This window comes from Hippoglossus stenolepis, chromosome 12 (assembly GCF_022539355.2).
Source record: "Hippoglossus stenolepis isolate QCI-W04-F060 chromosome 12, HSTE1.2, whole genome shotgun sequence".
In the NCBI taxonomy this organism is placed as follows: Eukaryota; Metazoa; Chordata; class Actinopteri; order Pleuronectiformes; family Pleuronectidae; genus Hippoglossus; species Hippoglossus stenolepis.
The window spans coordinates 16505893-16522054 of record NC_061494.1 but is presented as its reverse complement, the minus strand read 5'-3'; the positions used below and the strand labels follow the sequence as shown (position 1 = coordinate 16522054).

The following is a 16162-nucleotide window of genomic DNA, read 5'->3' as shown; positions in this document are numbered from 1 at the left end:
TTCCAGTATTGAATGTGTTGGATGATTGGACAGATCCGAGGCCGAGGCGCGACCCGACAGGTATACAAAATAAACCCTTCTTCATCCCGCATCCTCTTCAAGGGTGATCAAATTGAGGGGGAGGGGAGGGAAATACAGACGACAAAAAAAAAAAGCATCCCACAGAAAAAGTATTGTTCCTTGTGAAATCCTTTAGTTCTGTAGGTGGGGTGAAAGTCATTTAAAAGAAACCAAAAAATTCTTCTCTTTTTTTTTTGTTCTTCATCTTTAAAAAAAAAACAGAACGAGCGGTTGACTATACATTACACCAGCGTTTTTGTGGTGTGTTCAGAGGACAGGGGCGGGGGGTTGTCCTCTGAAGTGGTAGACTGGTGCTTGAGATGATGAAAGTGCATTTACATTGGAGGGACAACCAGGCCGGACATGGCTGCGGAGAAAGAGAGAAAGAGAAGCAACGTTAACTTATTGGGCTTAAAAGCAAGGTTTGGATAATAATTTGAAAATTTTACTGCATGCATGGATGTGCTGTTGCTGTGTGTGTGTGTGTGTGTGTGTGTGTGTGTGTGTGTGTGTGTGTGTGTGTTGGTGTGTGTGTGGCTATGTGTGTGCAAGTCCAGCCATCTGACAGTGCACCAAGTGCGTGAATGCATGCCTTAATGTGGCTGTTTGCGTATGTGCCTGTGAGTGTTTGCCGTGTCCACCAGCCTGCTGCTGCACATCCTCCCTAACAGGCAGAGTTTGAAAACCTCCCTCCTGCTCTGACATTTCAGCCCCCAGCACGCCACTCTTGCCATGTGTGATATTTCTCCTGGCGTTGGGGTAATGGCAAACAGTGGCCCAGACTCCCTGGAGATGCGGCCGTGGTGACGGCAGAGCAACAACACGGTCACTTCCCACAATGCCACAATGCTACAGCACTAGGCGCTCCTCAGATTCCTCCTCTCGCTGCCTGTTCCTCCCCTCGTCTCTCCTCATCCTCCGCTCTCCCAGCACTACACAGCGCATTAGTCCCACACTTTCCCTTTCCCTAAGACGTGTCATTATCCGAGAGAGATTAGGCGAGATCAAAAGGTAGCTTCCCTTATTTTACCAGGACCATCTGCTTCGGATATCATTAGCAACTGTACCTCACCCCGAGAGTTTATATATTCAGTATTTTCACACGTTTTAACAATTAGGCGACTAGTGAAGTGCTGGGATGATATATTATTATATTGCTCTGAGTATATTTGTAGAGTCATGGTTGAAATGCTTTTAAGTTTGCCAGCGCAGATGATGGCAAAGGCATTGCTCATTAATTTCTGCACAACATGTATTAATAAGTATGAACGTGTAGCAAGATGAACTTTAATTTCCCACTTCATTAAGCCCAATGTTATTAATCTTGGGGCACACACTACGGCTAAGCTTGTTTTCAAAGCAATCATGTTGGTCATGACACATGCACAAAACCTAATAAACATAATTACTAAAACAATTCTGGGAAGGTCTTTTCCTGCGACATCAGAGATCATTTGTACGAAAGGGCAACAAGGATGCATGTGTGTTTGCACAGATGTGAGACCAGGCTTGCAGTGCTGTATTTGTGTGTGTGTGTTGTGTGAAGACATGGTGCAGTGTGTGTGTGTGTGTGTGTGTGTGTGTGTGTGTGTGTGTGTGTGTGTGTGTGTGTGTGTGTGTGTGTGTGTGTGTGTGTGTGTGAGTGTGAAGTGAAAGGTGTAAATTGGCCTGTCAAAATGCATATATTTGTAATGATTAATCCCTCACCAAACCGGACAGAGGCCTGAGCAGCGGTATCTGACCAGTAGTCCGTGGGGAAGGGATGAGGGGGTGAGGGGGGCTCACCTTGCAGTCCGTTGCCATTGGCGCTGGTGCAGGAGGGGGGTGGGGAGGCCTGGGGTCGGACCACAGGGGCGAAGGCGCTCTTTTGTTTAACTGCGGAGACGACAGGGGAGGGAAGAGAGAAGGAGGGAGGGAGAGAGTGAGAACGTGCTGTGAGTATGGTGCTCGGGAGGGAGAGGGCAGTTAAGGTAAGGCTGGGATAGTATTTCTGTCAGAGGGGGGGGGGGATACACGATCAGTACTCACAGGCCCCTACCGTCAACATCTTGTCCGGTTCAACAAATACAGGTGGCACACGTTGAAATACACATAAAAACGAATACAACTTCCATCCCGGGCTACATGCGTGTCCTCCGAAGTACTAAAAACCCAACAAGCCCCGGCGAATGAATAGTAATATATTATCTCCATCAATAACGTTATAACTCTGTCACAAGTGATTCATAGAAGTGAAAACGAATGTGTGGAGCTGGAATTAAATCAGCAGCAGCTTAGTGCTACTACAGCGTGTGATAGTGGCAAGCTACTCACTTCCATATGGGGAGTTGGCAGAGGATCCGTTGAGGAACCCAGGGGAGCTTGGCACTCCCAGGTTCATACCGGCATTGCCGTAGCCATTCATGCTGTTGCTGACGGTGTTGTAGCTCGACTGCTGCGGGGTGCTGCTGGAGATGTAGCCCCGGGGGGACACGCTGCTGGTGTTCCGGCTGTAGCCCACTGAATAACACGGGAGAAAAGATGGAGAGGGAAACTCATTCATACCATTCTCTCTGCACAGTGTTTACCAGGGAAATATTCAGTAAATGATCATGGACATTTTACTGCTGCAAATCGGGACATTTTCCAATCGGCACATGATACCAGTTTAATAATAAAGATTTTGGCACTTAATTGGACCCTTAAACTCCCTATATTGCCAATGAGGATGGGGGCTAATGTTCAAAAACAATATTTCAATCTTTTTCTCTTTTTTTCCCATTTTAATGAGTGAAATTTAACTATTTCTCATTTTGCTTCAAACCCCCTGAAGGAACCCCCGCAGGTCCCTGGACCCCACTTTTGAGAACCACTGAGTTATGGAGCCATATACCTCTAAAATCACATACCTTGGTCGTTCCCTTGTGACTCAGACACATTGACTGCTAGCTGGCTGCTGAAGGAGTTGACTCCCATCATGCCGTGGGAGGCTGTGTTAGCGAGCGAGGGGATCTGGTTGTGGTTGCGAGGAACGCTGTACAGGGCCTCGGCGATGTCAGCTGCCCTCTTCAGAATGATCTCCTGAGGTGCAAGAAGAGAAAAGCAGAGGTTTTGTTATTTATGTTTCTTTGCTTTGATGCATGGTTCATGGCTATATGGTTAACTCACAGCGCACGTAGCCTACATTGTTCCAGATATAGTGGTGAAAAGACCCTTTGGTGATGGTATCAGTGAATTTTCAATGGTTTCTTGTTTAGCAGAGGTGTACGTTGCACGGAGCAGCAGCTGTGTGGACACATACCTGATTGTTGTGGGGCATTCCATACAGGGCTTCAACAAGATCGGCCGCCCTCTTCAGTAACACCTCCTGACGAGCAAAACAGGGAGAGTAAATGTTAAGACCCGACCGCATTACGTTTGTGACCCCAGTTGTTGTTACGGTAACAAACAAATATCAAAACAACATTACACAGCAGGGCCGCGGCGATATTCCGAAATGTTTATAAATTCAACCGCCTGAATGAGAAGCCACCCGGATTTTAGAGGCTGCATTTTTACAGCGGCACCACTTTGCTCCTTCCAACCATGCAGAGCAGTGAATAATGTTCCCTATCTTAATTAAACTGGCATAGTCCTTTAAAAACAACACCTCACCCCTGATTCTAGGCTTCACGTTTGCTCCGGAGTTCAGCGCCGAGTCCCCCTCTCTTCAGAACAATAAAGTGAATTAGCTCTGGGTTAATCTAGTTCTGTTGTAATGACATTAAGGAATTTTTCAATTAACCTCTTTGACTGGATGTTGCAAAGGACTTCACAAATGACTTCCCATCCAGCAAGAGCTGGGTGCTTGTGCCTTGGGGACACGGATGCTCAGGATGTGGTCTTATCCATGTCTGCATGCTTGCCCCCGCTTGACAATGCGGATTAGCTGTGTTGCTTTGGCTCTTAACACTGAAAATGAGTTGGCCCCAGATCCTGTTCCCCCCACTCTGTTTCAGGCTCTCGGCTAGGTGGGGTTTGGCCCGTTTGTGTGTCTTTATCTGCTCTTTGAATTCAGCACTTACAATTAAATCCCTCTCAAGCAAGCAGACTGCTCTCTTTGTTTTCTATAATACAGAAGGCAATATGCTCTATGAAAACCCTCTCTTCCTTTTAGAGTGCATTTAATCTGACAAAGGCAAGTTGCAGACATGGCTTTTGCGTGTGTTTTTTAAAATGCTTGCTTGTCACCTGCTGTAGAGCAGAGATTTGTCGACTGTGCTGTTAGAACCCTGGTTAAAAGCAATGCAAATCTGTCACCAGAAACATCTCAGATGGCGCTTGTTTTCTTCCCACATTCGCTATGTTTTCTTTTGCGGGCCTCGGTAATTTGTCTGAAGTGTTCCATCACTTGGCAATAGCAGTGTGGGATTAAGACGGCAGCTGCCGTAAATGAATGTAAACACAGCCTTCGCGCCTTCAAACAGCGGCCTCCAAGACTTGGCCTGCATTTCCAAGGCACGGCGTATGTAGTGTGTACGGAGCGTGTGTATGGGCCCTTTCATCCTGAGGAGCATATCTACCACAGCCCTTGATTTATCAAGATGAATCACTGTAGAAGCCACTTCCAGCGTATGCCATGCTCTCTTATAGAAACATATCGCTTAATCCACCCCACGTTACCGGATGGGTGGCTCTTAGAATGGGCATTTACCTCTGAAATTGGTGTGTATGCTCAACGTTGCATGCATCTAGTTTGCATACAAATAAAGAATTATGGTTGTCGTGAGGCAGGTAGACTAAATGAGAGGACCAGCTGTCTTGATGTGTTCTCATCAGGCAGAACAGATTTCTCTCTCTCTTGCTGAGTGAGATAAAGTGGTTTTCTTTCTTTTTGTCTGCAGTTAATAATTACCAATAATCTATTCTATCATATTTCAAGATCTCCTACATGGCTCTCAATTTTAAACAACAATTAAAGCAATTAAGACTGTCGCATTCGCAAGCCATGTTTCATTCTCTTTAAAACGTCCTCTCCCTCCTTGTCCATATGGTACTTTGCAGCAGTGACATAAGGACAGCTTGGAAAAAGGAGGAGAGAAAACGATATTGCCTCTCATCCTTAATCTGTCGTTTACCGCGTGGTGTCTTAACTAACCAAGCTGACTCGCAGGGCTATGCTTAAGTGGCAACCTAGTCATATCCGAGGATGATGAGAAGTGCTGCACCCAATCAAGGAAGAAGTTTGTTTTCTTCTGACGAAATGCTTTCATGCGTATCAGCTCATGCTGTGAATACGATTAACACGGAATAGTGTTCTGAGGGCATTTCCATGTAAATCTCAATACTACTCTAGCATAAGTGTAATTGGCTTTCTTGTCATGGAGACATATCAGAACGCACCATGTTAAATTGAAACAATTAAAGGCCTCAAATGATTTCTGTTGTTCTGTGACAAATGCGTGACAGATTTTCTGCTATTGTTTGGCTCGCTTTGCATAAAGGTCCCGTGTTCAACAACTGTTTAAACGGCGCCGCTCAGATGACAGATCACCTCAGATTTAGACGCCGTGTTACGTTATTGCAAATGGGGGAGAGAAAAGAAAAGAAAAAAAAATGTAACAAATGACGTGTTATGAAAAAATATCTAACAATAATACTGACGTGGCCTGACTGTGATTCTTCAAGCACTAGATTAACATGGATGTTGTATTTATATTATCACAGTTAATAAAAGAGGGCCTAGGTTATGTAGCTTGGAGTGCTAATGCCATTTTAAAACTGTAAGGCAATTACTCTGTTAGCTCTAGCCCGAGGTAATGAATGCATTTAGAAGCATAGGGCCATTAGATGAAGGTACTTCAAAGAGCACAGGAAGAGAGATTCATTTAAATACATGGGTAATTGCTTGACATGAACACATTTGTAATATTTTCTCCTTGTGGATTACACAAAGAATTGGAAAAGAATGGGCTTATGCTCATTTTGGGGGCCAAGAAAAGAATCCAAAGCAATCAGCTTAATAATAAAACAATATTGAGTTTCCACTTTTAATTTCATAATGAATCTAATTTGTTACAGAAGAGAGAAATTGAGTGTGATATAATGTGATATCCAGTCTATTTGTCCATTACTGCCAGAGGGCACAAAATGGTATTATAAATTGTCTTTTTTATATTATGAATAGAAAATTGTTTTATAACAAGATCTTAAAAAGGAGGGTGAATTCCAAAGTCTCTCTTCACTTAACGCGATGCCCGCAAACCAATCTCCCTTCTCATCACTTGACTGCTCACACTTATTACTTTCATATTCACCCTGGACTTTGCATTGAATTTTTATATCTCCACTCCTCCCACAGGGTCAGACTGTCATCTGCGATGTTGTCTTAGAATTACGAGGTAAACTTCAATCAGAGGCAGCTTCCCCCCTTTTTTTCTCTGTGTAGCAACAATATTAGCGTGCATCCCTTGCTATCCATGAGCACTCCCATATTGGCTTTCTGTCTCCTCACAATTACCACGTGTCTTACTGGTCCCAGGGAGAAGGCTGGTGGAAATCAATAGCGCAGTAATATTATCAACTGAAGGGTGAAGTCATGGGAGGGGGGGGTAGAGGCGGTGAGTGGGCCTGGTGTCGATTTGCCTTTCCGCTAATGCACACCGCGCGTCCTCCAGCTTTATCTTCTTTTTATAGAGTCTCCCTACCTCACCTGCACCCTGTAATGGCTGTTCTCTATATGCTGTTTTCTGTTCTCATTCCAAATGTACATGCCAGCCGCTGCACGCCGCGGGCTGTTTTATTGGGAATGTGCTTTTGACCCCGAGAGCTGACCCTCAGATGGCAAGCTTAACAATGACGAATCACTTGGTGGGATCATTTACATGCCCCCTGAACCCCATATTTGGGTCCATTAGAGAGCAAATCAAATATTTATGTTGTTTATTGGAAGTGCAGGGTTTCATCTCACTCTGTGATTGTTTCATGCAAAGGCTGGGAGACCGTGCTATATTAAGTATACGCACACCCAGGAAACTAATCTTGGGTTCGGTGTCAAAATCTGTCTCGCAGCCAACGCCGCTGCGTACCCGAGGAAAAAAAAGTCGGGGCTTTCTCTCGCAATAGAGCCGTGTTTAACATTGTTGTTCTCTTTGTTTCACAGATGTGGATTTTCCGCAAAGACGCTGTGACTTTATAACGTAGAAATAGTGCGCCTAGATTGACCAGTGATGCCCGCGGAGATAGAGGGAGTCATGTGGATATTAAAGGTAAGTGTACTCAGTTGAAATTAGAGTAACATTTCATGTCTGGGTGTTGTTTCCTGTCTCCACGGGGATTGAGTCTAATTGAAACACTTCATATACTGAACCAGGGACTAGCTGTGATGTTCCATTTCTCCACGTTGCCTTGGTCAAACATCTATAGCCACCACACAGTCTGTTCTTTATTAAATTGTCCATTGGACCTTAATGATATTGCTGTGTTGCATGCTGGGATTTAATAGATAAGGTCTTTAAAGGTTTTACAATATTATTAAAACTCCGAGGTGGCCGCCACTTTACTACATGCCGAGGGGTTCCGAACGCACTAATCAGTCATATTATTACACCTCACACATCTGGAATGTCACTCACCAAAATGGTTACTGGCAGGGTGGCAATTAGTGAAAACACACAGATAGATTTTATCAATAGGAAATGAAAAGAGCGAGGGAATCAAAGGGAATGATGAAAAGAGTCAAAGAATCAAAGAGTTTCTGCAGTGGAAGGAAATAATAATAATGGAAAAGAAGAAGAAGAAGAAAAAAAAAAACCTGTGCACCTTATTTTCATGCTCCAGTCTTTCAATGTGGCAGCCTATTTGTGTGCCACACCAGTGTGTCTCAAACTGATGAGGCTTTCAACTCCTTCACCCAGGTTCAAAAGAAAACAATGAGAAAGCCAAAGCATAATAACATGCAGTCTTTGTCTATTAGCTGCAGTAAGACTAGGGGGTTTACGGCACAGGGTTCTGTAAACAAAAGATTAAACCAAATCGAGCTGCAGAAAATGAAAGGAAAACATGAGTGGGGTAATGAGGGCGCAGACGTCGTTTCTGACCAGATTACCATCTCCACAGACTACTGGAGAGGAAAACGCCTGATTGAGCTATTTTACCACACAGAGAGTTTACGCCTCTCCCTGCACACAATACCAATACCATTACCACGCCGGTTAGCGGGTAAGCCACATATGTGAAGCAAAGCTGTTACGGTTTGGGGTCACAGTGCTCCGTGTCGATGGTAATGTTTTGTGTATTTGTCACATTGAGAGTATTAAAGCCTCAGACAGCTCTGTCTCTCTCTCTTTCTTTTTTTTTCTTTCTCTCTCTCTGCTGCGGAGACAGTGTACCCACCTTTGGTAACCTCTCAGGATCGCCGGGGTGTCTGGGGATGACCTTCTGCAGCCTCTGGAAGCCGTAGTCGATGGTCGGCTCATTCAGGGCTGAAAGAAAGTGAAAGGAGGATGAGAATTGGAAACGTTTCCGGATTATTTTGGAAGAAACTAATTGAGAGATCTGACTTTACAGGAGAGAAGTCATTTCTGGATGCCTCATTTCAAAGAATCCTCAGGGATGAGACAAGGTTTTATGAAACATCGGTGGCTCCGCGGGGGGGCAGGCGATAGAAAATGACACGGGATCCTCTGACACTTGTGTCACCAAGTGTTATTCCATTAACAGCCATGATGGCCTACATCGGTCTGAGAATCGTTTCACAGGGACCCTCCCCCTTTTTATCTGCTTGGGAATATTGACTAAAAGCAAACTACATAGCAGGGGTCTTTTAATCTAACAGAGCTTTAATAATCTGTGAAAGGCTGTCCACACATTGATCTAGTGTAGGTTGCTGTCATTTCACCCGTCTGCACCAACTGTACTGCAACACTGGGCCCGTGAAATACGGCAACAGATCCCATGCAGCCATTAATCTCTCCCACCCCTCAAATAGTAATCTGGGGCACGAGGCATATTGGGCGATGAATCAGAGGCACAAAGTAAATGAATCATAACCCAGACTTTGGTGAGAGCAGGGGCATTTTATGTCTGACAGTCCTAATGGGTAATTGAAGGCTTCCTTACAGCTCCGCCTGATTCTAAACAATCATGTGTACACTCATAGGCAGGACGAGGCGAGGGCGGGAGGGATGGAGGGAGGGCAGGGGAGAGACGGAGGGGAGGAGGAGAGAGCAGTGTAAAGGGGGAAGGAACGACTTAATAGAGAACATCACTTCTCAATGTAGATATCATTTTCAGGAGAGTAACTCCGCCGAGCAAGGCGCTTCATAAATCAATGGCTTTCTATGGAGACTAATAAGAGCTGCCTGCCTCTATTCATTGTTCAGCCTGTAATTTGGCCCATCACTCATTACTCAGCATGTAATTTCAGCATTAACACCGCACAGCTCGCTGAACCTGCTGAACACCAGAGAATGTGAAAGCAAGCGAACGCCCCCCCGCACGCGCACCCAGGCAGGGCCACTGAAGCACAAGCCGGGCAGTCGCAGCAGGAAAATGAACATTTACGTTTCTCAGTCTTTCTTTTGTTCCCTCTCATCTAAATACACACTCCGGCATGCTCACACACACACACACACACACTGTACCTACTCACGCATGCATGCAGCACACACTCTGTAGACGTGAACCACTTTTGCCAAAACCTGAATACAGTAATTGCCAGCTCGACCGTGATCAAATGGAGCAATTATGTGTTCAAGCATGGACAATGCAGGGTGCTAATCGATACTGAGGATCTATCTCGCAAATACAGTGGTATCCAGCCCTGTTACTCCCAGCACACCTGAATACACACCACGCCACAACATACACTGCTGGAAATCTGATTTGACATGTCATCATGCGTCCCGAAACGACAAAAGGTCTGCTTCGAATGTGGGGGGACGCCATCTTCTCCTTAATAAAGGATTGATCTGCCGTATTGATCGTACATGACAAGGCTGTAGCGAGGAATTTGCCCCCTTTCTTTTGTTATTTCCACCTCCTTTCTTATCTATGCACTGTGGTAGACTCATACATGTGTACACACCGGAGCATGCATATCGGCGTCTGTGTGTGTAAGTGCACGTGCCCGGCTGCGAGAGTGTATGTGCATGTCAGCCCTGCCAGACCCCGCTGCTCAGTGTGATGTAAATTGTGTATGTGTAAAAAGCACTCCATAATCAGGCCATCCATCATCAGAGGCTGTCAGTGGGCTCTCTTAGGGTGATACATCACGCTCTCCTGTCCTCTGCCTCAGCTGGGGCCTACACAACCCGCCAGGCATGCTGGGAACACAGCCGGAGAGGCGTACAGTACAGGACGACACCGAGGTTGGGAGAGGTGCCGTGTTTGATGGGCCTCGCCAATGATAATGACGCTCGACTGTAAATGTAGACCTGAGAAATTATGATCAACGTGATTTGGAGGGTGGGATATCCCGTCGTCTTAAAAGTTTAGGGATTTAATTCATCAGTGTTTGTGAAGTTCATATGTTGTATTCAGTGTTTGCATGTGGGAAATTAAATGCGACCAAGTGAACAAATATGTTATTCCCACTCGAGCTGGGTTTTAAAACACGGCTCGGGGTTCTGCAGCCGCCGTCCAAGCGTCAGGCATGATCCCCACATGTCGACATGTCGCCGTCTCATCTATCATGGAGATGATCTTTGTAACAACCCCGGCGTAATGAAATTGGTGACACAGACCGCCATCTGCTATTGATTTCATGCAAATGCTTTTGACAGCTGATGGAGACTTGCATTAGCGCTAAACGGTGCTGTCAGTTGATGAGTTGACAGTTTTGTAGTCATAGCATGTACACTGGTGCAGACGGACACAGACAATGTCAATAATCCTGTAAGAGCCGCTGATGATATATACTGAGCACTTATATTCAATCTGGACAATAAATGCGTTATGTGTGTATTCATCGCATTGCTCCGCACATTTTTCCTCGCGAGCAAAGATTTTCTTTCACCCTCGGAGCTTTTACAAGAATCATTGGGACGACTCCTCTTACACCACACACAGTGACAGTCCCCCCCCCCACCGCCCACCCACACACACTTTTTTTATTTCACTCTCACCTCCTCGCCCCGTGTCTTTTTTAATCTTTGCCACATCATTATGTCCCAACTTCACACTCTGTCGTAAACTTTACTCTCCTCTAAAGATGTAACGGGCAAATCCAGCTCTGCGATGCACTTGCACGCCAAAATTAGTTTGGCCCTCTCCTCGTCCTCCCGACACAATACGGTGAAAGGGAGAGAGGGAGAGAGGGGAGGGGGGAGTGAGGGTGTGGAGGGAGTGTACACCCCCCCCCCTCCCCTCACATTACCCCTCCTGTAAGGGTTCTCAGACGCTGCATGGTAACATGAAACCCTCCACACACATCCCATAAATCCTGCGCAGGGTGGGGAGTCTAGCCGAGGGGAGGGAAGAGGGACAGGGGAAGGTGGAGTGAAGAGAGGGGGGGAGGGGGGGTGACTGGGAGGAGGTATGATGGGGGTGGGGGGTCGCTGGCACGTTCCAGTCACGCCCGCTTCCCGGCCCGCGGCCAATCAATACCACTTTCCTGTTTTAGAGGCGGGTAATTATGAGGTGGAGAGATTGTGTGACCTCTCACCCCTGCTGCATTACTCGCCTGATATTAAGATAAATTGCCTGATTTTGGGTAAACATATGCTGCAATTCAAACTGTCAGCACTGGTTTGCTCAGGGATAATTTGTATTGATCTCCTGGCTTCTTCCCCATTTTGCTTACTGACCTCATGGATAATTAGAGAAAAAGAGACACAGGGAGGTAAGGCAGGGCTTGCATTTGAATACTTTGCAGGGGAGATGAAGAGCACATGCGAGGAGGGGGGGGAGCAGAGGGAACATTACGGACTAATAGAATTTTCATTTTCTCTCATCTTCTGCTCAGATTTAGACAGGTTACATGTTTTGTTCAATTACGTTATTATTATATCTCTTTCCCCCTGCTTGTGTTACATTCACAGAGACGTAATCGCCCATAGATTTGTTTCCGTGGTCTGATTTCCGAGATGATTAGAATTTAACAAAAGCGACGAGACAACAAAGTGGCAGCACATATGTTCCAGATTTAAACAGCAAAAGAATTGTTTCCACATATGAGCGGAATTAACACGATAGGTGACAAAGAAACAGACCTGCTGGAGAGTCGGACGCTTTTTTTTCCATGAAAGAATGAGGGGGGAAAAAAGATTTTATGAATATTTCAGTAATTTTCTCACTCTGGAGAGTGAATGATCATGTTTCAGAATATGAAGAAATGTAATGCATGCCTCGGTGTGCAGCTGTGACCGTATCACTTCCAATTTTGAATATCGCGCATGCGCTCGAGCGCTCGTGGCAGGGCTTCAGTGGAATTCCTCGACCTGGAATGTGCACTTCCCAGTCTTATTTTGATCTGACGCCTTAATCTGCCCGGCCTTTCATGCCCCTCACACATTTTCTGTGAGAGCCCCTTTAGCCGCCTCAGTCCAGCCACTTTACTTAAAATGTAGAGTGGATGGCGTGTACATGGCATCTGAGTGTGGTCTGTTGCTCCTTCTCCGTGTTCTCTAGAAATAGGACATGAGTAACCGCTCTACAGGAACAGTGTAACATGGCCGACGTTGGCAGCCAGAAGTGCTTACACGGCAATACACTGCTGTGTGCCCTGGGTCTATATGGAAGTGGATTGAACTCGTGTATTGACTTACAGTATCGGGGTATAAACATGGGGAAATGTTTGAGCAAAGCAGTAAATTTAAGGGAAATTGTTCCTTGTTAAGTCTATGAGGCTGAATGGAGGCTTGCACAGAGTACTAGCATTCCTGCCAGCCATTACAGCTTATTACGATAACTCTATCTTTCCAGGAGATAAAAACCTAGCCTTGTTGCCATTTGCCAGCTATTACTTTCGCTAATTATACTTAACTGCTTCGAGCTTATCTCCACTCCTCCTACACCATTGAGCAGTTATTTTTTTCTTCCCCCTTAACACAAATTAGAGGTGGAGTGGGAGTTGGAAAGGGGGAGACAGATAAACAGCACAGGCAGAAGTTCATTTAAGTGTTATTGCATTTGTGACTTGTCAAACAGTCTAACTGAAGCCTCCTAGGCACCTGCAGTCGGTTAGATGGATGCGGTTCAGAGCAGTATCAACACACGTAATGACCTCATCTGGCTGCTGCTCAGTACTGGAGACACAGAAAGAGCAAATCTCTGTCACCGCAAGGGGTTAAAACTGAAAACTGTGCAGACTGAAAGGTGAAATACTCGGAAGTCATGCTACAGCTGCGCACTATGGAAATGTTCCAGTTGTTGCTGAGAGAATAGAAAACATGCATGCAGATGTAGAGACCATCTTTACAGGAGAAAAAAAAAAACCAAACCAAGCCAAATTGGAATTTTCACAGCAAACCCACGCAAAGCAAACCTCATCTGCTTCAACACTGACCATATCATCTCCATCCACTGCAGCCAGTTACCACTGAGTGATTCCATCTCCAGCAGTCTCAAGATGAACAGGAAATTAAAATTTCAAAGATCTGCAGTTAAGATAAATCAATGGAGACAGATCAATGATCATTGAAATTTCATGAACTTTGAGCCAATACAGATGGAAAAAAAAAAAATCGAGACAGTTACAGTCTCCGGCAGATATTGCTCCTGCAACAGATAAAATGTAATTAACACGGTTAAAAGGGAGCAATGTTACAGATTGCGGATCCATAATTTCAGCCTCCCTTCATATGGGCTGTATTATTAGAAAGGGCCAGAGACACCTGTTCAATCCTCTTAGATGACATCTAAAGTATGTGTGCCACTTCTCGAAGGACGCTGGCGGACTTTCACACATTACCAGCCAACAGAAATCAAATGGGTTCCCTTCACAGCTGATTGCAAGCGCAAATTAATATTGTAAAATGAAGATCAATACATGGACGGGGCACAGATCGATGACGGCTAAATTACGGCCACGTTTTCCCCCTCATTCAAGATGAGTTGTGTTTTCCTCTCAAAGTCAATACCGCGCTGCCTCCCTCATTCATTTCTCAATAAACTTGCCGATGAATTTCAATCAAAATGCGGCAGCTGGGGGGCGGGGGGGGGGGTGGAATTCTTTTAGAGCCTGTTGGATGTGGATCATACTGAAAATGGGGCAAGAAGAGGAGGAAGGGAAAAGAGGAGGAGGGGAAAATACTCGTCTATCAAGAGCCCCCCACCTCCCTGCCGCCTGTGTCTATCTTTCCTGTGGCAGAGGACTGATGCTGTGACTTAGTGGGGACAATCCATTTTAAGAGCTATTACAAAACAGACCTCTAACAATACTGTGGGACAAAAAAGGGGGTCCAATTAAAATTAAATCAATGAATACCATTCCTAACTTGGAGAGGAAGAAAGAAAAAAAAACACTTGCGTACTTTCATTTTTCTCTTGAAAGATACCCACAATATATTTCACAGAGATATGTAATGGGGGAATACATGCTCAACTGCAAGTACTTATTTCAATCAATTTCCTGGAGCTGGATTTCACAGGTCACTTGCTGATAACACGCTGTGGAATAATGCCACAGTGTGCTTCTCAAAGCCTACCTGACAAGCTGCCTGACAGTGGGGGAGTGCGAGCACGTGTCACGTCAGCCCTCTAATTGGACACAAGGACCTTCCTCCGTGGAACCTTGTCGCGCTCCACACTCGCTCGCAAGGCCTTCAAACCAGGCCCATCTAACTTGGCAACGAGTGTCTGCTCCCACTCCTGCGGAGCTGGTGCTAAATACCAGGGTTGTAATGAGACAGGCAGGTATGAGGATATGGCGAGTGGATAACATGCCTTGACACATGCTAAAACTGTTGTGCCAACTGGTTACAACCCACTTGACTGTGGCGATGACATTTATAAATGCCTATGTCATCTCTTCTTGTTGTAGCACTTCATACTGCGGGGGGATTCTCTATTTCAAATCTGCAGATAAAGTAAAATTGGTTTCGAAAACCTCTTTTACACCAAAATTAGTGGGTGTATGAGAGTTTTTTAAACACAGGTAAAATCGCTAAAAAAAAAATGCGGTCGACCTCTTTCCCATTGCCAGTCGGTTCTGTTGTATGCACTTTACTGTCTGGCCAAATTTACGCATTCACCCAGGTGTCTTTTCCGAATTGGACCAGAAGCGGATTATAACCTGTTGCCTACTGTCGGGTTATTTGACCCGGAATTGAACGCAGATCGTGTCCATTCCCATTACACATCAAAGCCAGATATTAGCGAGTGTTAGTGAGTTTTTTGACCATTGGAAAAGGGGCCTAAATCTGAATTGCTGTGTTTCGAACTTTAAGGGATTTTCAGCTTGTGTACAGTATCTGGTTTGTCTTTAGGAGTCCTCCTCTATGATCTGTTTACATACCTCCTTGAATGCCTTTCATTATAGCCTATCTTTGCTGTTGGCCACACCCCATCACTGACCAGCGACCAGTGGAGTACCACACCCAACCCTGCAGGACAGGAAATGAAAAGGAAGCTTTCCATCTGATCTGCTTCTGAGTCTGGGACTTCAAAGTGACGGCAGGGCGGGGAGTAGACCTTGGTACAGGCCCGATTCACAGGCCGAGCAGCGCAGGGCCCGATCTGATGTGACCCGATAAAGACGTCTGTGTTTGTTTATTTTATTTTTAAATTCTTTCTTTGGAAGAGGAGGGTCCAAAACTACAAAACATGTTTTTCCTCTTTCTAACAGTGGGACCGGAAGTGAGTTTAATTTTCCATCTGGGAATTACCACTACTCATATCCATGTTTTGCTGTAAAAAAACAGTTTCCAGTTTGGATTTGTACAAAGACAGATACATCTACAAAATAAGTAATTGTAGTTGAGGCTTAACTAAAAAAAGAAACCTTACTTCTGCCCTATCATCATCTTCCTTTTCCATCCCTTACAGGACTGACATTTCTTGATCTCCACCAGTATTGAGTGAAGCACACATGACCTCTTTGTCCTTATGTTGATGAATGACTGCCTCATACCCATTTTGTCAGATTTTGGTGCAGTGGAGTCGATAGCGTCACCTTGACGGGGGAAACTTTGTGATCCATCAG

At 45.2% G+C, this 16162-nt stretch overlaps 1 protein-coding gene across 4 annotated transcripts in view; it reads right to left on the bottom strand.

Annotated features, from left to right (window-relative positions):
* Positions 1 to 337: 337 nt before the first annotated feature.
* ebf3b (EBF transcription factor 3b) overlaps positions 338 to 16162 on the bottom strand; it is a 67194-nt gene continuing 51369 nt past the window's right edge. For 2 of the 4 annotated variants that reach the window (XM_035172361.2, XM_035172359.2), the window contains exons 11-16: positions 8413 to 8501; positions 3341 to 3406; positions 2949 to 3120; positions 2374 to 2559; positions 1768 to 1935; positions 338 to 427 (exon numbers count right to left, since the gene is read on the bottom strand). In XM_035172361.2, coding sequence (XP_035028252.1) covers positions 396 to 427; positions 1768 to 1935; positions 2374 to 2559; positions 2949 to 3120; positions 3341 to 3406; positions 8413 to 8501 — 713 coding nt within the window. In that variant the 3' untranslated portion in view covers positions 338 to 395. The remainder of the gene's footprint in view (positions 428 to 1767; positions 1936 to 2373; positions 2560 to 2948; positions 3121 to 3340; positions 3407 to 8412; positions 8502 to 16162) is intronic. The other 2 variants (XM_035172365.2, XM_035172364.2) reach the window with 1 other exon arrangement.